This window comes from Adelges cooleyi, unplaced genomic scaffold, assembly GCF_023614345.1.
Source record: "Adelges cooleyi isolate 19-005CV unplaced genomic scaffold, UGA_ACOO_1.1 ACOO_flye_CR_arks_rails_tigmint_CR_PRNA_376, whole genome shotgun sequence".
Classification (NCBI taxonomy): Eukaryota; Metazoa; Arthropoda; class Insecta; order Hemiptera; family Adelgidae; genus Adelges; species Adelges cooleyi.
In genome coordinates, this window is record NW_026096053.1 from 8,506,191 (window position 1) to 8,531,383 (window position 25,193).

The following is a 25,193-nucleotide window of genomic DNA, read 5'->3' on the forward strand; positions in this document are numbered from 1 at the left end:
GTGGCATATAATTGCTGTTTTTTTTTTTGTTGGCAAACTTAGTTTTATGATGTTTTCGTAAAATACTATATCCCTCTATCGGTTTCGGCCGCCGTTGTTCGAGCAATTGAAAACTTTATACATTAATCACCCAATAACCAATTATTATGTTTATATTTACCAAACGGTTATATTATTATTATTGTTCGGATCAAAAACATTACTTGGCTGAGGGAGAGAGCCACCGTTGTTTAATCATATTACATTGTTAGCCCTGACAAGTCGTCACCACCCCGTCCATTGTTATTTATTTTCCATTCGGAAATTGAACGTTGATTTGTGTAAGGTCGATAGGGTGGGGGGTAGTAGTGAAACTTCAAAACTGTGTAATTAAAAAAACTTTTGTTTCCAAAACAAAATTAAACCGTCAAAGACAGTTGTTACCACCAACATTTGTTAAAGGATTAACTATGGCCCGCATTTGATACATAATAATAACACAGATTAAATAAAACCAGATAGTGTACTCTACAAAAATCGAAAAATGTAAACAAACTTAAATAATCTCAAATCGGTGTGGCCAAACAATAAAAATAAAATAATCTTTCCGTTATACAATGTGGTCGTAATAATATTATTAAACATCTGTAATGTTATTACTTATCACCATCAATCACGAGTTAATCAACTACTTGTTAGATCAGTAATTCTTATCAGTTTACGTTATTATTGTGAACAGTGTGTACAAAATGTCTGCCCCTATAATTTGGCCCTTCTGCATAAGTTTGTACCAATCAAAAATTGTTATTTGAAAACCTTTTGTTTAGCTAAGAAGTGCACCATCTGGTTTTATTTAATCTGCGATAGTATCATTGTGAAAGGGGTGGCAGGCTGTAGTAATCGTTTCAGTTCAGTATCCAATGGTAGTTGGCTTGGAGGGGGTGGGGCTAGGTATTCGTTTTTGATTTTGACCAAATTGACAATGTTTTTATAGATAGTAATATTATTGTGTAAATACAATGATTTTGGCATGGTTTGAAATACCGTTTGGCGTTGTGTAGAGCACAATAATAGTATTTTAATTTTCGTGTATAAACACCATAAACCGATTCGTGTGTAATGCCGAACGTGAGAGATAAGTGACTGTTGTAGTAAACACATCATGCGAGGAGATTACTTGTCATTGCAAAATTGGACTATGCGAGGTCGGATCAACTGGATCAAAAAACAACATTATATTTTGATATAACAACAATATATTATATGCCCTATAGGAATATCAATGTTTTATACTGTGTTAACACAACGTGTACATAATTATATACATTATACGAAACGGGCGTAAGTACAAATCATAGTAAACGTATCATTTACTGATCAGTTTTATTAGGTGTTCTTTATTAGAATTATTTTGTATTTTAACCGATTAAACCGGATCAGAATTTCAAAACGAGTATTTACAACCGTAAAATTAAAAAAATTGGCTGGTAGAAGTGTATAATTAATTTTGAAATCGGTGGTCCGTGCTGGTGGCAAGTTTATATACTTAAAAATAATGTCTGTGCAAATATAATATAGCGCTGGACACATTAAAAAAAGAATACACTAAAAACCAGCACAAACAACATATAGTACATAATAATTTTATTTGATTTTAAGTAGTACACGTTTAGCGTTTTTATTTTATTTTTTTAATTGACTCTTGCAAATGGATCAGATATGTTCTTTGTTATTTATTAAAATATTGAGTTCCTTGAAGTCGAATAAAAAAATGTTGTTTTATTTTCCAAACTTTAGCAATTAACGATCAAATATGAAATAGATAAAAAAATCTTGGTTTTTGGTCTGCTAATGTTAAAAAATAAGTATTTTTTATTAAAACGAAAAAAACAAGGTGAACATTATTGCCCTGTTTAATAATTGGTTTTAATACTAAGGTCAGACTATGTTGTCTTGCACCATTTATGACATTTGAAATCATTTCAATGATATCATTAACGATAGGTAATCAATATAATAGCTTTAATAAATAATAAGACTTATGTGCAGCAGTGTGGTTTAAAACCGAATGCGTTTATTTTTCGGCTGTTCTACGCCTTATGTTTCAAATTTTTTTTTTTTTTTGCTTGGATTTAAATTTTTTTTAATTTTAATGACGTTAAGAATTTTGAGAACTCAATTGCTCCAATAAATTATGTAGCTGCTTTTTCTGTGTTAATAAACATCGAATGGATAATTTTAAACTACTTACAAAAAAAAAAAAAAACAGCCGGTCAACTGAGTCCGTCAGAGTTAAAACCGTATGAAAATATCTCCGAGCGCTTCCCGTGTACTTAAAAGGAGGCCTATTTGTTTGTCGTCGACCACGTCTAAAGAGATATTATTACCAGTTTCACGCCTAAGGCATACTTATCGGCATTAGTAATTTAAAAATAACTTTTGTGACTTGTCTTGGTTGAAAATAAAAACTGATAAATGTATATTACATAATAAGCTCCAACCTAAGGAAAACCAGCAGCCGAACTCGACGGATAATAATTTTGCCGTATTTTAATTTTTACTTTTGTAGATTGATTTTTATACTTGCATATTATTAGTACACTACAATGCAAGTGATTCACTATGGATAAGACGTTCGTTTTCTGTAAATAACAATTAGTGTCCACGATTAAAGAGTTTCGTTTATGTTATTTTACTATATATTAAACAATATTCAAGTTTTTATCCTTCTGCTTTTTAAATTAAGAATAATCTACTGCAATTATTATTTTTTTGAAAATTAGTGTCTTACCCTCAATGAATATAACCATTGTGTCCTAAGTGTGTGTTCTAAAAGAATAACTACAAAATTGTCATTATTACTTTAAGTGAAAAAGATTGTGTTGTCCTTCAGGGAACACCCTGTATACTATATTAAAGACGAACGGATATTCCGAGTGGCAAGTACACGGTTTCAACTTTTGAGAAATTTCATTAAACCATAGAAATACTCTTCATTAAACAGAAGTGTAGTGCGCACACCTGAGGGTCCTCTCTGAGGAAACCGACGGTTATGGTATAAACGTGCCTGCTACCGCCCCTCTTCCTTCCCCTTGCCTCGTTCCCCTTTCGATCCCGGTCCCGCAGGCTAATTTTGACGATGGTGGGGTTGAAGCCCCCCTCCCCTCGGTGGAAAAACAATGACAAAACCTATACGGCTATAGTATAGTGTAACGGTCGCCCAGCCGCATCATTAAATCTGATATGCGATTCAACCCCCTCTGCCGGGCCTATCACTGCGTTAATGGTATTATTTCGGTTTATCCTTAAAGTTTCAGAAGTACTTTATTTAAGAAAAAGATACAAAAGACCAGTCTTTCCATTTTAAAACAGAAATGGTAAAAAAATAAAAAATTTAAACCACACTCAGCAAATGTTTGGTACTTAACGAAAAATATATGTTTTAATGGGTTGGAGTTTATACTCACAAAAACTGGATCGGGTTAAAAAAAAATTAAGCTGGTTATTGTTAACTGTTTCGAATTCTGAATCGACAAAAACAAACTAAAAGTTGTAATTAATTATCAAAAAAAAGCGGTCTTATATTGTACTAAAACTGACGAATTAGGTACCAATTTTTAGATTATTTTCATAAACCAATTTTTTTTTATTGGTCATAATAAGACTTCTATTACAAAGATTATTAGCCTAAAGTACACATAAGTTAGAGAATTTTACAATTTGTTTATAGGTTTATTTTGCTTAAGAATTGGCAGGTAATTTTTGAGGTGTCCTTGCCTTTTCTAGCGTCGAATGAGTTTTAGAACGTGTTTCTTCATTTTGCTTTTGAGGGGAGGGGTGTATTTTTTGGACTCGAGACTTATCGTAAGTATAGCGTGGGCATATCTTATATCTAATCAAAAATGTATGCTTAGAAAAACTAATAACATGATCGCTTAACACATTTATTGGCCACTGTCTAAATAAAGGCATTAGTGATTTATACTGTGATAGGCAGTTTTTTTTCCTTTAGTTTTTACCATTTACAAACGATTTTCTCGCTTAGAGGAGACAAATAGATTCCTATTTCAACTGTTAGACCTGCGAATTTCTGACCATAACCGGCACTACACGGAACGCAATATTATTGTCTCCTGTCCCGAAAAAGGAACAACCGGGTTACCCTTGCCTTTGCCCCGTCGGGTAACTTCCACCCATAGGGTTAGATATTGTTTGTTCTCCTGGTGGCAAAAAACATTTAATTCAAATCCAATTAAAAAAAAGATTATCTTTTATGTCTGCAGGTCTCGGGAAATGAACACGGTGCCTTTGTCGCCAGCGTGGTCGTCGTGCTCGGAGCAGGAGCAAGAGCAGCAAGAGCAAGAGCAAGAGCAGCGTCTCATCTTCGGTTGGCAGCCGTCGTGGGACGATCGATTGAAACGCGACCACCGTCGACGACGTCCGTTTGGTCCGCCAAATTCGATGTCGGTCCGTTGACTGATACATATATATTTTTTTTTTTGACAAAAATATGTCCTGTTCATTGCCTATCCACCGAGGGAAAAAATAACGATTTTTTTTCGAGTGTCCAACACCGGCGACGAGACACCGATAAACATTTTTGTCGTTGACGTTGCACAACAACTGAACAACTGTTGTTGTTTTGAGCGTGTTCCGTCCGGTGTCCCCCCGTGGCAACAAACCACACCGCCGACCGCGCGCGTTCGGGCGGGCGGTCCGCCGGCACGCGGTCCCCGACGCGCACCTCGACGCAACAGCCACCGGCGGACGCGAACGCAGTTCAGTACGCGTCGTCCACAGTCCAGTCCACTGTCGTAAGGTGCACCGCGTGCGCGTATGGTGCGTGAGACCGACCTCGCGCACCATATGACCGTGTCCCGGCGTCGTACACGGGCGGTTTGTTTTTATTTTTTTCATAATATTATACCAGTACGACGATAGTTGTTAAACATTCGGTTTGTCACGCGTGTCCGGCGTACGGAAACGCGCAATCCGTTTGTTTTTTTGTTTGTTTATAAACAAGTGTTTAATATTATCTATACCTATATTTGATATGCATGTCGTCGACTGTTGTCGTTCCGGAAATGAAGTACAAAATCGTTTTGCTCGATAATTAACGTTCATGAACGCGTGGTCGGCCGCGTTGCTGTTGTGGTCGCTATCGGCGGCCGCTATGGCGCCGCCCCACTACGAAGAACAAGTGTGCGGCAGTCTGGAAATGAGGAACTCCGCGTCCCGCCTGAGGAGCCTGCAGAACTGCACCGTCGTGGACGGTCACGTGCAGATCGTCCTGCTGGACGCCACCAAGGCGGACGACTTCGGGACGTTCCCGGCGCTGCGAGAGATCACCCAGTATCTGCTTGTGTACCGCGTCAGCGGGCTGCTCAGTCTAGGCAAGCTGTTTCCAAACCTGATGCTTATACGGGGCTCCTACCACAACTCGGAATTCCCCGGACAGACGCTGATGGTGCACGACAACGCGGATCTCAAGGAAATCGGATTGTACAACCTGACCAACATCACGCAGGGTTCGGTTATAATCACAAAAAATCCTAGTGAGTACATATTAATAGAGTTAGACCTTATAATACAGAAATATTGGTTAATTATGACTCAGTCGACATTAGACGTTTAGCTTCGATGCGTTGCTGAAAACGGGTAGTCAATTTCAAGGTTGCTATGTGCGAGTCAATAGACAGTCAACAGATATTAGAAAATATTTTCATTATATTGTTAATTAAGACGTTAACTGTGGAAATAAATTATTATAGACAGACGATCAACCCTAGTCGTAACCATCTTAATTACAAGATACACTTTTAAGTACATTATTTTCATTAGGTACAATGATTTTATCGATTTTTGGATTTCTACAGGTTAGCTAGCATCGAAGCGGTTATTTGAAAGTGAATATGTTAGTTGTATTTATTCGTATAAGCCCTGTGACCTCCTCCGACACCACTGTGCCTTTTTTATTTATTATTTTTCATAGTTTCACAGTTATAAGCTATAACCCTTATTAACTTATGAGTTCAAGCCTCGTGAACTTGAGTTTTTCAAACGATAACGTATATATTATCTCAAATGTTTAAATTAAAAATAGTTTGTTGTTCATAGGGTTTTAACACATAAGGAGTGGGGTTTATATTTTTGAAAAATATATCAAATTTAGACTAACTAATAACTATAATCACCACCTTGTCTACAACAGAATATTAATTTTATCCCTCCCGTCGTGAGCAGTTTTTATTAGTTAGGCCGAACTCAAGCGTATACAACTTAAGTTCATACTTTTTGCATTACATTTCAAATACACACAATACTCGACTTGTGTTATATTATTTACTGTTTTAATTGCGAAACTGAGAAGATTATATTGGTTTTGCCGATGCTCGTTCAGAAATTATATCCAGTTGATATTCCCGCGGGACAAAGTTTGGAAAAACCTTCGCCGACCAAATATTGAGAAAACCGCCAAAAGAAATGCCAACTGAAAGTGTTTAAGCTTTAAATTAATAGGAAATTGTCTATTTCTAAGGGGTTATTTTTTTATTTATATATTTTCATTGTTTTACCGTTAAAAAGACCTGTTTTTGTTCCATCCAGTTTTCTATCCAATCTTATAGTAGTTTGTATACTTATGGTTTAAAAAAAAATTGATAACTTTTGTTTGAGACGTTTGGTGTGGCGAAAAGGTAGGCTATAAATAACTAGTGTAGAGGACTTTTAGGGATAAAATAAAACTATATACAAGTAATAAAACGTTTTACTTTTGATTAAAGGTTGATTTTCACCCTAGGCTTGGTCAACTGTTTGTTGAAAGTAAATAGACTTTATTACTTCTGGTTCCTCAAAACTATCGCCGTTGTTTGTCTTCGGTCGTCCTATGCCCTGTGGTCATACTAATAATAATTGCGCTTATTGTGTGGGACATCCGACATTCAAATTGAGCTTGAATTAATCATAAGGTACGTGAAGAAAATAAAAAAGGCCTATTTTTCCGATAGGTCACTCTGTGTTAAAGTAAAAAAAAAACACAATTCTTGTATGTTATTGTTGAAGTTTTCCAAACGAGATGAAGCATATTTTCATTTTTTTTTTTGGTTTCCAAAATATTCTTTAAGACTGAGTGGAATCAAAAAAAAAAATACATCATAATAACGCAGCTATTCTTCTCGACTGTATTTTACACTACTTTTTTCAATCTTCAATATTTTATTATACAATAATCGATTACCCGAGGTAGGTATTTGTTATTTTTTGACACTTAAGAAATAAGCCGTCGTGATATGCCTCGAAAGATTTGTTTTTTTTTTTTTTTTACGAACTGCCCTTAAGATTTCCACTTTTGACAACATCATAATACAGAGAAGCGGTGCTATGCACAAAAACCACAATAGGTTTATGCGGGATTCCCGCCGTCAACAGAGGTACCCCCTTCATAGTTCACCACCCGCCCGTCAAAAATCTATGACGACATGGGTACCTCTGTTGACGGCAGTAATCTCGCATAAAACCTATTGCCGTTCTTGTCTACAGGGTGATTCATTAAGGATTAGACACCGATTTCTGCTTAAATCAATTGCAATGTTGAAGTTTTTCTTTTTGAAAACATATTTGTTTATTTTATTTTACACTATTAAAAAATTACTTTAATACTTATCTATTTTAGTGTTACTTTTAAGTTATTAAACGCGCCCACATGTTGTCCTAAGTTTTAAACATTAGTAACTCTATAAGTAATTGGGCCCCGTCAAACTTTTGTTCACTTTAAGTAAATCTTCTTCTTTTTTTTTCCAAGAAGTAAGGAAAAAATTAATATTTTCTGTACTCGTTTGTGAGATGAACAATAATTACAACAATTTCTGCAACAACTACTAAACTAGACTACATTTTGATAGGAACTTCAAATTAAACTTTTTACTATAATATTTTAAATTTTAAACACTTAAAGCTCATATTGCTCTATAGTGATAATTTTCTTGTTATAAACTTATCGTGGTTTTCATAACAAAAAAATAATAATTTGCTGATATTTTAAATTATAAAACCGATATTTTTTTATGGATATGACATAGGTACGATGTAAACAGTTTGTTTTATTTTACGGATGATTTGTTCAAAATGATCATCCAAAGTGTACCGTGTAGTAGCTACGATAGCAATTTACCAAAGAGCAATTGGATTAGTGGAGCATATCAATGAATGTTTTGTCCACTTTCTCTATACACTACAATAGCGTGCGTACCATTTATTTAGAGTTGTCAATGTATAACTATGGCGATGATCCTTTAATTACTTAACTTTTTGGATATCGTCCTATTTATAATATCGTTATATGTTATTGGGGTTCGAAGAATGTACAGTAAGTTTCCAAGTCTCAGCATACACACAGTACTGCATACCGTCCAATCAACGAATAATACAACTGACCGTATTTTTTTAATATTACCGAACACTTTGTTTTTTATATTATTATCTTTAGGTATCTTCCCATATACATGATATTACGTTAGGGAACTCCAATGGCGACCGCCCGCAGCAGGACTTTTTTACGACCGTTCATTGGTAACGTCGGTACAATTTATTTGCCGTATTGTACTTACCTAAGTTTGGTCAGGCCGTTTTTTATTTCTTAGCAAAAAAAAAAAATAGTATTGAGCGTAGTTTGTTTTGCTAAAAGAAAATATACCGTTTATCCGTTTATTAGCACATTTTTCTTTTGTTAGAATTGAAAAAATATAAACCTTTTTTCTCTAGGTACCTTATGGGAATGGCACCGCACTGTTTGCACGTATTACAATTTACACTAAAGCAAATACAAAATAAAATTATTAAAAACATTTTGAATACAGAATTTAAGTTTAATTTATCTACATTATACCGTTTCAATAAGTAAACAGCAATATCATTTACATTTTATAGGATTCGGTAACGCTGAATCCAAATCTGGCCAAAGATTGGTCGATTGAAGATTGTTGATTGTCGACTGGTTGTAATAAAAAATCACCACCAACGTTGTAAACAACCTACAAAATTGGGAAAATGAAACAATTCGAATTTGTATTTGTGTAAAAAAAAAAAATACAAATTATACAACAATTTTCTGACCAGTTATAAATTTAGGAAAGAAAATAGAATAGAAAACACAGATTACAATTAATTTTAGACAATTTGTCAAATGCACCGACCACCCTGAACAGGTGTTTTTTTTTCAAAATTTGAGACCATTAAAAAATTAACTAGACAGGCTAGACAAAATGATGAGAGCCAAATTCGGATTTAGTAAAAAAATCGTATCAAAAATCTAAAAAGGTCATCCCTTCTCTTTTTATTTTCAAACTTTTTTAAAAATATTCTTATTCGTTCCAAATTTGTATGGAATATGCTAACATTTGTGGTCTTGTGATATTGAATGGAACCACAACGTATACAAATTTCTCAAAAGTCGGTGGTCAATTTTTTTTTAAGAAACCCTGTAAAAAGGGGGTAATTTACACTTTGACCGTAGTGAATTTCTAGGTTGCAATGTGTGAGGTGAACCAATAGTCAACAGGTAACTGAAAAGTAGTTGCTTATATGTGATTTTATCACATTCTGTTTTAATAATAATAATACCTGTAGACGTGTGACTTCCCCCGCCGCCCTCCCCCCTATACTGTTTTTTTTTAAAAAATTTAAATTGTTTGTATGTTTTTTTGTTTTGTAGATTTGTGTCATGCGACCACAATCGATTGGGGCCAAATCACGAACGGGGTCAGCAACGACGACAACATAATTAGCGGTAACGATGTGCAGGACCATTGTACAGGGTGCTCGGAAACCGGATGCGCCGAGGGCAAGTGCTGGTCGCATAAACCGCAAGTACACTGTCAGCACGGTAAACTCAAAGACTGTCATCCCCTGTGCGCCGGGGGATGTTATCAACCCCATTCTTCCAAACACTGTTACGTTTGTGCCGCGTACGTTCACAACGGCGATTGCATCCGAGACTGTCCTCCGGGCCTGTAAGTATAGAACGTTATAAATACTTAGGGTGCGCGATTGTTCAAAGTTTGAGTAATTATCAACGGATAAAATGGATTAGTCCTATTCAAAAATATGACTATTTATTAAAAAAAAACCGAGTAACATAAATAGTGAAAATTATCTATTTTTTGTTTTTTATTTATTTATATTAATTTTCACCTGAATGTTGCTGGTAGGTGTATTTTTTTTTTTTTATCAAATCTATACAAAAATGTGTACATTAAATTATTTTCTAAATTATATTAAAAGCTTGAATATCTTGAAAATGAAGCTACTCATTAATAAAACCTCTATATGTAAAGTTAAATTATGTTATTAAGTTGTTTTTTTATGTTAATAGGTCTCTATTCCAGTTACGTTTTAGTCTGCGTGGGGGGTTACCGGGGATACTGGTCGTGTGCATACGTTTAATTAGCGGATTTGAGTTTAAATTGAGTTTTAAGTGGAATCTGAAGTAATGTGATTTGGCAAGTTCTTTAACGGTATCTATTTGTTAAACTCTATCAAATGCTGGTGTAAGTTTGCGCACATTTTGTGCCTGTAAAATTGTGTCCGAATGGTTTTTCATTTCCAGTGGGGCGTGTTTGGTTTTTTGACTGTCGGAACATTTGGCAAATTAATTTTTCTCTTGTACTTCCAAATGGACCAGTTAAAATAAATAATGTTTTTATTTTTCTACAGATACGGCCATATCAGGACGTGTTTGACGGAAGAACAATGTAGAAGATACATGTTGGTGGATACCGAGGAATCGACAAACAGTAAGACCTATATTCCATTAAAGGGATTATGTCTGGCGGAGTGTCCGTACGGGTTCGAGTACTATTCCGACCAGTTCAACAAGTCCAACTGTAGACCGTGTATGAGGACGGCGGCCGGTAGCTGTCTGCGCGATTGCAAAGCTTTCCGGATCACCGAAGACATGATCCTAGGCAAGAGCCAGACGTATCGGTCGTACATCAACTGCACCACCGTCGATTCGTTGGATATCGAAATCAAGTACGGCACCAGTGAAGTAGTGGAACGCCGGCTTGAGGAGATCGTAGGCAAGGTCGAGGTAATTTTAGCTCAACTGAAGATCACCCGGTCGTACTCGCTCAACTCGTTGAACTTCCTGCGGAACCTGAGGGAAATCCGGGGCCAGACCACCGGCAACAACGTGTCGCTGGTGGTGCACGGCAACAAAAACCTCAAGGAACTGTGGTCCTGGGACCAGCGGTTCTACAAAAAGAACCTGACCATACTGAACGGTTCGGTGTCGTTCCATTACAACCCCAAGCTGTGCTACAACGTGATCCGCGAGTTCGGAGACACCGTCAAGTTGCCGGCGTTCACCGATATTGAAGTGTCGTCCGCGTCCAACGGCGACCAATACGCGTGCTACGTGACCGAATTGAAAGTGGACACGGTTAAGATCAACTCGCAGTCCATCATCTTGCGCATGCACAGGGTGCAAGACACGGACCAGCTGGAGAGGTTCCTGGTGTATTTCATCGAGGCTTCCAAGTGGAACGAACGCGAGGAGACCAACGAGTGTGAGGACAACAGTTGGAAAATCGACGACATTAGCTCAAAGCGGTCGTACAACGAAACGTACATCGACCACGTGATAACAAGTCTCGAGCCCAACACCGAGTACTACTACTACGTCAAGACCTACACGATCGCATCGAAAACGAGCAAGAGTAGTTTATTTAGGAACAAAACTTTGCCGTCCAAACCGTCGGCCCCTCAGAACTTCACCGCCCTGACCATATCCAGTTCTCAGGTGGAATTGTCGTGGAAACCGCCGTCGCACCCGCACGGCAAGCTTGTCAAGTACACCATCAAAGGGTTCTTGTTGAAGGACGACAGGGCTATTCTGGACCAACGCGACTATTGTGTGAACAAGACCAAGGGTGAAAACGACAACAAGGACAGTTTGTACAGACCGCAAACCGTGAACAACAAACCGCCCGACGTCTTCGAGCAGCCGGCGTGCCAGTGTGAATCTCAAAAACCCGTCGCCAACTACAACAACAACAACGACGTGTGTAGCATGTTCGAGCACGGGCTGACCACGGACATAAACGTTTTGAACGGCCGCAAGAATCTGTTCGAGACGTGCAGCAACTTCCTGAACGTTTTCATCGACGCCAAGTGCTTTGCGCTGCAGTACATGGACGAGACGGAATTCCCAAACGACGCCAACAAAAACTGCAAAGAGGAATGGTCCATCAGCAACGCGTTGAGAAACGAAACGCAAAAGGACAACAGCCTGGTGCACTTCGCGTACGATCTCGACGAAAACGTCACGTCCTACCAGTTGGACGGGCTCAGCCACTACAGCCAGTACATATTGTCTATAATGGTGTGCAGGGAGATCGTCGACCAGGAACGCGGTGAAACCGACGAGAGCGACTCTTGCAGTCACGAGACGTTGTTGTCATTCCGAACCGAGAAAAACATAAAAGCCGACGTCATAGACGACAGCTCCGTCCAACACGCTGTCAGCAACCGCACGGTTACCATATCGTGGCGAGAACCACAGCTCGTCAACAGCATAGTGCACAGCTTCCTTTTAGAGTACACGCGTATCAACCCGGCCGACGAGCAGTCCGCTACCATGACGTGCATCACCATGAAAGAGTTTGAACGCGGTGGCAAGTCGTATGCCTTGAGAAATCTGTCGCCGGGCGACTACCAGTTCAAGATCCGAGCTCAGTCGTTGGCCGGCCAAGGGCCTGCCACCGGTTACAAACAGTTCGTTATCGAAGACGAATCGATCTTCAGCATGTACGTTGTGCTGATAGTCGTGATATTCCTGACGTTGGCGCTCGCTTTCGTCACGTTCCTCTTGCGAACTTACTTCAACCAAAAGCTGTTACAACGGAACAGTCTGTACAATTTGGCCAACAACCCCGGATACGTGGGCATCTACGTGGAGGACGAATGGGAGTTGGTCAGGGAAAACGTGCAGATCGTCAAGGTGTTGGGCAGAGGCACGTTCGGTACGGTGCACGAGGGCATACTGTTGCCCCAGAACGAGCCGTGCGCCGTCAAGTCCGTGAGCAAGACCAACTTTTTGAAGTATCACGCCGAGTTTCTCAACGAAGCGTCCATTATGAAAAAGTTCAGCGAGGCATACCACATAGTCAAGCTGTTGGGCGTGGTCACCAAGAGCTATCCGCCCTTGCTGGTCATGGAACTGATGGGCCGCGGAGACCTCAAGAGCGTACTGGTCTCGTCCAGGGACAACGGCGATCCGCCTCCACCGTCCAGGTAAATAAAACGGGTTTGACATAATGTCTTAAGGCTGGGGGTCTGTCGAAGATTTTCGACATTAATTTCCCGATAGTGATAAGAAACAGCTGATTACGGGTGTTGACAAGAAGCAAGTGTTAAAGGGATCAGTGATCAAAGACAGTCGATAATGGCTCATGATAAGAGATCAGTGAAATGCAGACTCCAGAAATCAAGGGGAGGGTAGGAGATTGTAAATAGAAGGTGGGGAGGAAATGAACATGAACTCTGTTATAGGTACCATGAGACATATTCTTGGTCCAATTGTTTTTCTTCAAGAGGAGAACTAATGCATTTTAGGCTAGGTCCTTAGCCACTAGTCCAAAATCCTCCTTATCCGTATTTTTTTAAATCATTCATTGTTTCTAGGTACACCACCATTCGCATGGCGGCGCAAATAGCTGACGGTATGGCGTTCCTAGAGTACAACAAATTTATTCACCGTGACTTGGCCGCAAGGAACTGCATGGTGGCCACCGACTTAACGGTGAAAATTGGCGATTTCGGCATGAGTCGTCAGATCTTTGCGGGCAACTATTACCGCAAAGGCAACAAAGGCGAAATGCCCATACGGTGGATGGCGCCCGAGAGCATGGCCGAGGGGCTGTTCACCAGTCAGTCGGACGTCTGGAGCTACGGTGTGGTGCTCTGGGAGATGCTGACGCTCGGTGAACAACCGTACAAGGGCAAGAGCAATAACGACGTAATGGCCTATGTACTCGACGGCAACATGTTGGACCTGCCGATATTCTGTCCGGACGTCCTCGCCGGCATAATGAAGTCGTGCTGGAGTTGGACGTCTGTCCAACGACCGAGGTTCCTACAAATCATCGAAACACTAGACGCCTTTTTGGATAAAGATTTCAAGTAAATAAATCACTCGTACAATTGAATCGGTCATTTCAAAAACGACTGTCAAATTTGATAATTATATACTTAGTTACATATTCTGTGTGAAAACTAAATTTGTCAGACTCATATTTAATACAAATGTTGAGTACAAGAAATTAGAATCACTGCAAAAACAAGTTATGATGTTATGAAGTTTTTTTGTGGCTACTTTAAAATTTCAATTTTGTGACTTATGTCGTTTTTGAAATGACCGATTCAATTTATTAAGTCCGTTTTTTTTATTCAATGATAATGAAATTCGAATATGTTGTATTTTTTGTTTTTCTTTTTTTTAGGAAAGTTTCATTTTATCATAATCGTAGTGCCGATTCGTCGATTGCTGAATATTCCATCATGTCTCCGACGACTACGTGCGAAGATAACGTGGACGCCGACAGCGTCCACTTGGACCAAGGCGAGACCGGAGGCGTTTATAGTAGATTTCAAGTGGACCAAAACAACATTAGTAACGGACATTTGTCGTCGATATGATAACTCTCTATGACGGGACACATGAAAGTGAAATTCAATGTTACCATTTAAGTCTTTAATATTATTTTAAAAAAATATAGGTTTCTTTGTTCTTATTTTATTTTAGCGTTCCATTTACCGTTTACTTTTTAATATTTAAATAATATTATTTTTGTTGTTAAATTTTTAATGTGAAATATTTGAATGTTGTAATTTTATCAAAAAAATTAAGTGATTTCCTTTTTTTTCATACCACCTATTTTGTATACACATATTGTTCTAGTATCTAGTCAGCGTGTGGATGTTACATTTCGCTTCACCGTCTGTTTTTTTTTTTTTTTAATTTTATTTCTATACTATTATTATTATTTGTTTTTTTTTCTGTACAACATGTTATTTTCATACTTTGATAAAAAGTGTTTCAAGTAAACACACATTGATTGAAGATTATTCAGCCCCATCGGGTTAAATATATTTTACTGTTTTACGCTTTTTCTGTTAAGTATGTAAGCCATGTACAAAATCATTGCGAAGAAGTTACTACATTACTAAATCAGTGTTGATTATGATAATAATATATATTTGTATTTACAACTATTTTGTAAAATAATCTTATACCAGTGACAAGAGCTTTGTAAAAATTAAAATTAAATAATAATAATATGTATTCTATGTTTACGGTAATGTTAAAAATGCCAATTCCAAACATTGTATGTATTTAACGTAAAAATACAAAGGTAAATTATATATTATTTGTATTTGATGTTATAAAGAATTTTTTTTCACACAAATTGTACGATTTGTTTAAAACATTTTATAACAAATTTGATTTTTTTCATCGATGGAAAATATAATCAAACAAGATAATAATACTCTTGTTTATTATTATTATTATCTTTTTTTTGTTATTATTTTTTTTTTATCGTATAACATTTCGGTTGTATCAATATTTTTGTTCACAACAATATTTTCTAGTCCTATAAAACCAATTTGACCTTTCATTTTCTTGTTGTAGCTTGGAAATATACATTTTTATACCAACTTTTTCGACGTTCAAGTACGTTTAATGTATTTATTGTATTTTAACATATGAATTATTATTGTTGACTGAACGATTTGGGTTTTCAAATAACAGTTGAAAATTTCATATTGTACTTTTTCTATATTTACATTTTTTTTTACACAGTTTTATTTCGTCCAACAAGCTGGATAGCGGTCTATGAACGAATACTCCAAGTTTTGAATAAACATAACGGCTTTTGTAAATTGTGTAGATTTTTAATTTATCAAACTGTTAACTGAAGTACAAACTAATGTAGAAAAACGTGTTGAGCATTTTATAAAAAGAAAAAAAATTTAAACGCTGTTATCGAGAAAATTGTATTTACAGCAATATTGTCTGTTGCTATTATTCATAAAATATGTTATATTCCATTTCCCTTTAATGTCGTGTTATTGAGAATATCTTAATCATGTAAAATTTTTACTTGTTTAAACTGTTAAAATGTTTAAATAAAAAATTGTACGATTCATATTTTGCGTTAATTAATAAACAACTAGCACCAATAAAAAAATATCTATTTAAATAGGTTAATCTTATTAATCAATACTATATTTAATACATTATGTTAGCTTTTTTTTTTTTATAATATACAAATATCATAATTAGTTTTACCATATAAATGGCAATGTATTATCGTTTTTTTTCTACTTAAATTACAAACAATTTATTGACATTTTCATGTCTTAGCTCTGGCACATAACTGAAAAAAGTGTTAACAAAAAAGCCTTATCACACGGAGATGGGGTTGGAAATGGAAATGAGGATATGAGATAGGGATTGGTGATAGGGGGTAGAAGATAGGGGGTGAGAGATATGTTGTACTTTCAACGTTCAAATTAGAACTAAATGATAAATTCAAAATAGTTTAAGGGCCCAAATTCTCTATGAATTGTTTTAAGACAGATATTAAACACTACAATATTAGCCAGAAATTTGATGTTTTAATATACTATATAATTATCTATAATTCCACCACTACTCTAAATTTATTCGATACTTGAACGAGACATGAAAATGCTCTTTCGTGATTGCAGACTCGGCTGAATTTTTTTATAGAGGTAAAACAGCTCGAAAGATAAAATAGGCTAAAAATATTTGTAGATTGACTACTCTGTTTTTAATGTCTGCAATCTGATGTATTATTTTCGATTTTAAATTCCTATTAAATTTGTGGTTACCAGTAGAAATGTAAAAACCCTAAAAAAAAAGTTTTGTATTTTAGAATATTAGTATTTTATTCAGTCATAAGCTAAATTATCGTTTAAGAATCTACCATACTTATGGTTTACTGAATAAAGAATAATGCAGACAGATAAAAAAACAGCATAATATTTTGACAATTTATTGGATTAAACTAAAATTTAAAAGCGGCCAAGTAGTCTTACAGATATTTTTTAATTTGTTAGGACAAAAAATGTATGCATAATATTGTAAAAAAAAATGACAACGCATATATTCAGTTACATAAAGCTAAATGTATGAATAGAACCAAGAAAGTAATTCAATTTTCTATTTACCGTTAAGTGTCCATTTCCATATTTTATGAAATTTCTACATTTTATAAAATTTGTATATAATATTATAGAATTTCTATATTTTATAAAATTTCTAAATACTATGAAATTTCTATATTTACTATAAAATTTCCATATTTTTTAAAATGTCTATATTATATTATAGAATTTCCATTTTTAATAAAATTTCTACATTTTATGAAACTTCTATATTTTATTATAAAATTTTCATTTTTAATAGCCATTTGTTAGCCGCTGATAATATAGGTCTTTCGATCTACCTGTCATGACGGTGTGTCTGAAAAGTCGGTTATCTGTAAATATGAATCGCTGTTCAACTAAAGTATCATAAAACATTTTATTGTGTTTAGTTATCTGTGTACTCACCTATTGGACAATGCGATCATAATTAGGTATTTTATTGGCTCCCGGTCTTTGGAAAACCAAAGAAATATAACAATATTTAAGAGAAAATATAATATCTTTACCAAGTCATAGCTCACGGCTAGATGGATGAAAATAATAAATTCAAACGATAACATATTTAAAAATTGTTTTTCCTACAAATGAATGAATTAAAAACATATGTTGCCGTTTGAAAACGTGAACTTAGACCCTTTTTATTGTATAAAGGATGGAGATAAAAATTTTCAAAGTATTGAAAAATATAGTAAAACTTATACCTAAAAGAATAGGAAAAAAATAATTTTCAAAATATTCATATTTTCCGAGAAAATTAGTGTCCCACATTAGTTGGATCATCCTGTATATGATTGCATGCATATTCTTAGTTGAAGCTTTTATTCAAATGTCATTTAACAAAAAAAAAAAATTATATTATTTTTATTCCTATGTAAGTACAACAATACAAGATACAAATCTAATAAAGGTTAATAGATACAACGATTACACGAGAGTCATCGACAGAAAATAATCACCATATAATTTTGACATAGTACTGTGTATAGATATTAAAAAAAAAAAAGTAAGTTTTTAGCTTTTTATAAATAGTGTTGGGTTACAAACTCTTTCAGACTGAGGCCGGGTGATCATAGACATTCATTTGCCAAAGAAACGCAATCTCAAGTTAAGACAAGAGAATGTTATTAGAATCGTACAAATCGTTATTATTTATTTATTAAAAGTTAAAAATGATTTGCACATTTCCGTTTAAACACAAGTACAGGGTATTCAACATTAACACGATATATATTATAGTACATGAAACACTTAAGTAGTATACAATAGTCGGGCAAAATAAATTGACCAGATGTAAACATGTTAAGTATATTATTATAATAAATTTAATATAATACTTGTTCCGTGAAAATTTTAGTTATTAGTTCAAGTTAGGTATACAATAATATGCAACCTCAGTGATTGTGCTCAGTTTACGCTGTAAGGAAAGTATGTTGTTGAATTCAATTACGAAAAAAAAAAAGTTAAATGACTTCTAGAAGTTATATATAATTTACCACGGTCAGGCCAAGAATATATTTTTTTACTGTTCAACAACAATTTACATCATATTTCCATCGTGCTAAACGTATATTCAAACCAATTCTAAATATATTTTATACACAATATAGGGAATCAAAGGATATAGTTTCTACCGTATGTCATAAGTTACAACTTCTAGGTTATATCTAAACAGTAATACGTCTATTTTAATAAATCGTGTACAGGATATAGTATAATGTATATTATAATTAAAAAACTTTATGGTATATATCGTATTATCACAAATCAATAGCACGCTCCAATCATATATAATATCTCGTCTTGCACATAAAAATATATTGTATAGTTTATAATAATAGTAATATTATCGTTAAATGGGGAACGGCGAAGGAGAAAAAGAGGAGGTTCGGGATCAACAGGAGGTTCGGTGTAAGGGGAGGATTAAAGGAATTCGTCGGTTTCTGATATTATAAGCGTGTAGACTTGTTGAACAAGTCCAAAACACTTATGTATATTCTGAAATGTTGTCGGTTTTTTTTTTAATATTTCGCGTTATCGCCGTCTTCGATGCCGGACGTCTTGACTGATCGTTTAACCGATCCAGTGTCGTTTTTCTTCGGTTTTTCCTTGCCGTCGCCCAGTGCAGTATTCCTTCGAACTTTCGGCTCGTTCTTCTTTTGTACCTCGTTGGCGTCTACAAAGTGTTGTTAAAAAAGAAAATCTAGTTATTGTCTCCGCTCCACGGAAAAGAACATTAAACCATGGATATGTTATCTCTTATTACTTATCTTTTTCTCTTATAATTTATCTGTAATTACTATCTCTCATAATTTATCACTTATCTCCACGGATTGATAAGTGTACATGCCGCCAATAGAGATAATTGAAGTTACCATTTTACGCCATCTTTGTGGGAATTAGAACTTTATCACTTGTTTATAAGTGTTATCACCGCTTATAACAATTAAAAGTTATGTTGACAACGCAGAATCACAGATATATTATATATATATATATCGACGTTGGCCATTTTATGAGATTTATTAGTGTATAAAATAATACACTAATATATATATATATATAAATATTCTTATCACTAGTTAGTAATCTAGTTTAGCTTTACACAGTTTATCTGTGCTTATCTCTATTATCTTATCTCTTATTACGTGAAATGGTTAGTGTAACGTGAAAGTAATGACATGAAATTTCTTGTATCCAGTCCAATAACTTATCCATGTAAAATGTACTCATAAGATCGGTCGACCTCCGCATTAAGTCGAACACCACCTATATACTTACTGAGATTCGGGTAAGCGTCCAAGTATTTACTGAATCCTTGTTTGGCGGCATCCATCAATTCCGGGTGCTCGTTCAACGTATCCGACAACGACATTATTAGTAGTTCTGTTAAAAATCAAACCCAAACATTATCATCAGTCATATTAATTTTTGCCGTCCAAAGTCTTATCTTACCCAGTATTTTCTTTTCCAGCACTCTGGATATTCGTCCTCGACTCGCTTCCGTCTCCAAAAAGTCGGTGAATTTTTGCAAAGACTCTTGTGCTTCCGATCCACCTGAAACGTATAAACGCTTAGCAATAGTATTATTGATTCGCTAAACAGGCGAAGAGCGCTCCTCCACGCCAACTTCAGTTGCAATAATCCCTCCCTATGAAACTCAATTATATCGGTGTGAATGTGTGATATGTGAAATATTGAAGTTCCTATGAATACACCTATTGGACGAAGGGAATAAGTATTTTAACGACCTTGCAGCCGGGGTATTCCGGGGTAAGAACGCATTGAATTTCCAGTCCGATATTATTATATTATTGCGGTCGAATTGCTGCGGAATACAACTATAAGAGACCACCGGATCTTACCATATTATGTCAGACAAGTGATCGAATACCATCGATGTTCTATGCCGACATAGGTAAAGGTGCCCTTTACTACGTTCATTATTATTATTTTAAGAGCACTTGCACGACTCCATTTTTATCAAATATGTAAGGCGTTGTGCTCAATGTTCAACTTGTTTGTTTGACGTTTATCGATTGCCGGATATGCCGAACACGATAAACATCCGAACACAATAAATATAAGGTACAAGGTATATAGCAATTTAAAACACAAGACGTTCAAAATGTAATCATAAGCTCAATCAAACAGCGCATTATTACCACAGAATAAATAAAACCAGATAGTGCACTCGATAGTAAAACAATCGATAGGAAATGATACGAAATATTAATAAAAATTAGTTGATTAACACAGATATATAATGTAATAAACTAGATTGCTAAGTATACATGCCGCCAATAGAAATAATCGAAGTTGCCATTTTCCGTCTTCATTGGGGGAATTAGAACATTATCACATGAAAATATGTTTAAAACAATTAGAAGTTAAGTTGATAACACAAAATCACAGTTATATATAAATTACTGTCTAGTGTATGCACACATTAATCACACGAAAATAGAGGACGTCGACTTCCATTGTTATCACTAGTTAGCAATCTACTTTTTTATATACAACTGTGACCTGTGTTGATTAACGACGGTTGGCGGTGATAACATTATGGATGTTTGGTACAATTTCTTTGACCTTACTGTATAACAGAAGTACATATGTTTTTATTGTTTAGTCACACTGCCCTGAGATTATTAAAGTTTGTTTAGATTTTTTTGGTTTTTCTTAGAGTACACTATCTAGTTTTATATTGTAATCTGTGTTATTACTTTTGTTGTTGTTGTTTTTTTTTTTTTTTTTTTATAATATTATATTATTAGTTTATCGTGCATAAAGTAAAGTATGAGGCGTTTCGATTTAGTCGACTCACCTATATAGAGGGCTTGATTGAACATGACTTTGGCCAGCTGATAGATAATCTCGTCCATCATGTTTTGGGCGTACGCGAAATCGGCCGACGACAGCGTTTCCAGCAGTTGTTGGTATTGAGAATCGGTCAGGTGCATTTTGTCTTCCAACACTTTTCTGAAACCTGCGAAGAAAAAATTAAAAATGTCTTAGACAATGGCTTTTTTTGACGAGCGAAAATGATAAATATGGCGTACGGTCGAGCCGCATGGAATCCTCGTCTTCTTCGTAAACTACTTTGTCGCGCTTAGCGAATTTCTCTCTGAGTATCTGTTGCATTTCTTTGAGTTCGGCCGAAGTCCCGTCCACGATGTCGTTGAAGTCGGTCGAATCGTAATTTTTGTGGTACGCGATCGGTCTTTCCTGGTGTGAACAAATAATATTAATAATAATTTAATGAAGAAAAAAAAATCACATTGAACCGGTCTAGTTATTTCACTTCACAGAGAGATTTTCCGTGCAGTTCATTTAACTATTTCCCGCTCCGTATATCTGTTAGTGCAATAAGAGTTATTTTACAATTTTATTCGACTTCAATAGGAAAAAAATAAAAAACAACCTTTCCGCAACTTCAAATTAATCGCCATGCCAGTATCAGACCACGATTAATTGTGAAATCGCAAAATTAATTAAAATCTAAGAGGTTTTTTTTTAAACAATCAACAACATATCGATGGTGACGAGGCAAAAGGGTCTAAGCGACACTTTGGGTCTAAGCAACACGGCTTATACTATTGGTTAGAAAAATATATTATAATTCATATTTATTATAATATAATTATATGATTGAAAAATTCCCAATTCTTACTAAAAAAAATTATTGGGAACTTAGAAAAAAAAAATAGTAAAATCACAAAAAGAACGTTTAGTGGCCATCATGAAAACTATGAAATATGTCGCTTAGACCCTTTTGCCGTGTCACCATCGATATTATACCTATTATTGGTTAATTTTATGAATAGAATCTATTAATTAAAAATCACGTGTGATATGTACATCTATATTATTCTATTTTTTTTTTAATAAATATTTATTATAAATTTAAAGAAAAAAAAATTAAAATAAATATGAATCTACCACCTTTAAGCTATGCTTGTGTTGGTGGCAGAGAGTTACAATTTATATCACTTAAATTAACTGATTAAATTAACAATCCAAAAATATAAACACAATTTTAGATAGTTAGAATATAAAAATAGAATATACAATACGCAGATATTAATCTAATAATGTGAATAACCAATTAACAATTATTTTATTGCGATTAAAATGTTTAAGATTCTTGTAGTTAGTGTGTATATTATTTTTAATATTAATAGGCAATGTGTTGAAATATGTAGGACCAAGATAATCAACAAATTTTTGACCAAATAATTTATTAATATAAGTAACTTTTGCATTATATGCTCTATTTTCCCTTTAATCAAATATGCTTTCTGCATCGCCCCATAAGTTATATGTTAGTCATAAGTTTTTTATTATAATAAAAATTGAGATTTTTTATATAATTTCTCTATCGGTAAAACATTTAATAATTTAAAGTTATCGATAGTTGATCCTTCTAAGTTATGCTTATTAAGACAGATCCTGATTATTTGCCTTTGCTGTATTATGAGTGGCCGTAATGCGTTTTTGGCTGTACCGCCCCAAACCAACAGACCGTATTGTAGAATCATAGAAATAATAGTATATTATACTTATCCTTATATTATATATATAAAAATCTCGAGTCACGATGTTTGTTAGCGATGAACTCCGAAACTACTTAACTGATCTTGATAAAATTGTTCACAGTGTGTGTAATTTGGTCCAACTCGAGAGAAAGGATAGGTTAAATAGGAAAAATTGGAAAAGATGCCCGGTAAAATAGAAAAATTTAATATTTTAGTGAAAGTTTATTCCAATAGATGGCGCTACGTAAACAAATTTCAGTGAAATAGATGGACGGTTGACAGCAGATCATATATTTTATTCATCGTTTCTGGCCAAAAATGCCATGTTTTCACATTTCACATTTTAATATTTTATAGTTGCCTATTTTAGTCTTCGATAGATTACCACCTTGACTGTAACATTTCAACATTTTAACGTGTAAGTATTACTTGCTTGCTTCTCATTTTATTATTCCGATTGTTTTAATTATTATTTTCAGTAAAATTCCGTGCGAAGCCGGGTACGCGGGCACTAGTATATATATATAAATATATATATATATATATATATTTAACTGGCACAAAATTATAACATTTTAAACAAAATACAGAATACTATACAATTTTAATTACTCTAAACTACGCTTTTAGACTGTTTATTATGTTTCTGTAACTGCCTACGATTTTTGGTTTGCTATAACAATAGTGTCAACTTACAACATTGTCCCTGTTAAAGTCCAACGGATACCGGGCGTCTAATCGGAACAATTCTTTGTCAATCAATCCCAAATAGGCTAAGGCCGCTTCTCGGTCCAACTGTAAAATACACCAATAAATAAAAAATTAGTCGACCAACGGTAATAGCATAAATACTATGGCGGTGTTATCATAGAATGTGTAATAATTAGGTATTAAATCAAGTGAGTAAAATATTAAATTATTCGAATATTGGTTGCAGCCAACGTATTAAGCTTTCGAAACCAACATATTATCGTTATTTGAACAAATTGAACCCCTCTTCGACGGAATACTTATTAGATTTAATTTTAGAAAATGCCTAAATATTACTCAAAAAATTGTTTTCTTTTTTATATATATTTTGGCGTATATTCTTCTTAGTCAAGCTTATAGTTTAAGTGTTGTGAAGCATCGTTTAGATCATTATTACATATTGCTCTATAAAAATAATATTCTAAGGTAGGTGAATCTAAGTAGCATTGATGCAAGTGCACCAACGATAGCAGCTGTAGTAGGTCAAATCGCTAATCGATACACGGGCGGCTGGAAAGTAGGTAGTAGGGTAAAAATATTACTTTAACACTTGTAGCTTGAACTGTCTCTGAGTATATTAAAACATCAAGTGTTGTTTGCAGAGTTTTTAAAACAAATAATATTAATAACTATAACATTAAATATTATCACAAATTAAAAATAATTAACGGTAATAATATGATATTATATTTAAAACAAATTTTAGCTATATAAAATTTACAAAAAAAAAGAACAATTATTTTAACATCAAAAAATAAGTTTTATTCGCGTTAACCTATATTTCCTTTAAAAAGTTAACGGTAAGCTATATGAGAGCTTTGAGCTTTTTAGAGTTGGATATGATACTCAAGACAGTCAACTTGTTAAGCTGTAAGTTATTTATTTTGTAATACGCGTAGGTTGATTAAACAAGTCCTATTGATTTGACATATTTTTTTTAAAGACAAATTAACTCGATAGTTTTTCTTACTGTAATTAAATCGGTCATAGTTTTTTTTAATAAGAATAATCTGAAATTACCACGCCCGTTACATCAAACGTGATTGCGGTCCGAATATTGACTGACAAGCAATTTCCAGTTCATAATTACTATGCTATGTATGTCTTTATTCAGGATCTACAATTATCTATGTATTCTAATTAATACCTCTTGTCGTTTAGACTGTGTCTCCGGTTATTTTGGAACACGGATGAGCT

At 34.7% G+C, this 25,193-nt stretch overlaps 2 protein-coding genes across 4 annotated transcripts in view; one reads left to right on the top strand and one right to left on the bottom strand.

Annotated features, from left to right (window-relative positions):
• Positions 1-16,117, top strand: part of LOC126840270 (insulin-like peptide receptor) — a 45,902-nt gene extending 29,785 nt beyond the window's left edge. For all 3 annotated transcript variants that reach the window (XM_050575904.1, XM_050575905.1, XM_050575906.1), the window contains exons 2-6: positions 4,263-5,534; positions 9,689-9,986; positions 10,690-13,269; positions 13,660-14,157; positions 14,478-16,117. In XM_050575904.1, the coding sequence (XP_050431861.1) occupies positions 5,102-5,534; positions 9,689-9,986; positions 10,690-13,269; positions 13,660-14,157; positions 14,478-14,673 (4,005 nt within the window). In that variant the 5' untranslated portion in view covers positions 4,263-5,101 and the 3' untranslated portion in view covers positions 14,674-16,117. The remainder of the gene's footprint in view (positions 1-4,262; positions 5,535-9,688; positions 9,987-10,689; positions 13,270-13,659; positions 14,158-14,477) is intronic.
• Positions 16,118-18,016: 1,899 nt separating this feature from the next.
• The window catches only part of LOC126840380 (uncharacterized), a 38,963-nt gene continuing 31,786 nt past the window's right edge, over positions 18,017-25,193 (bottom strand). Inside the window, exons 8-13 of the mRNA XM_050576063.1 lie at positions 23,943-24,041; positions 21,771-21,936; positions 21,536-21,697; positions 20,164-20,265; positions 19,990-20,094; positions 18,017-19,384 (exon numbers count right to left, since the gene is read on the bottom strand). Of these exons, the coding sequence (XP_050432020.1) occupies positions 19,230-19,384; positions 19,990-20,094; positions 20,164-20,265; positions 21,536-21,697; positions 21,771-21,936; positions 23,943-24,041 (789 nt within the window). The 3' untranslated portion in view covers positions 18,017-19,229. The remainder of the gene's footprint in view (positions 19,385-19,989; positions 20,095-20,163; positions 20,266-21,535; positions 21,698-21,770; positions 21,937-23,942; positions 24,042-25,193) is intronic.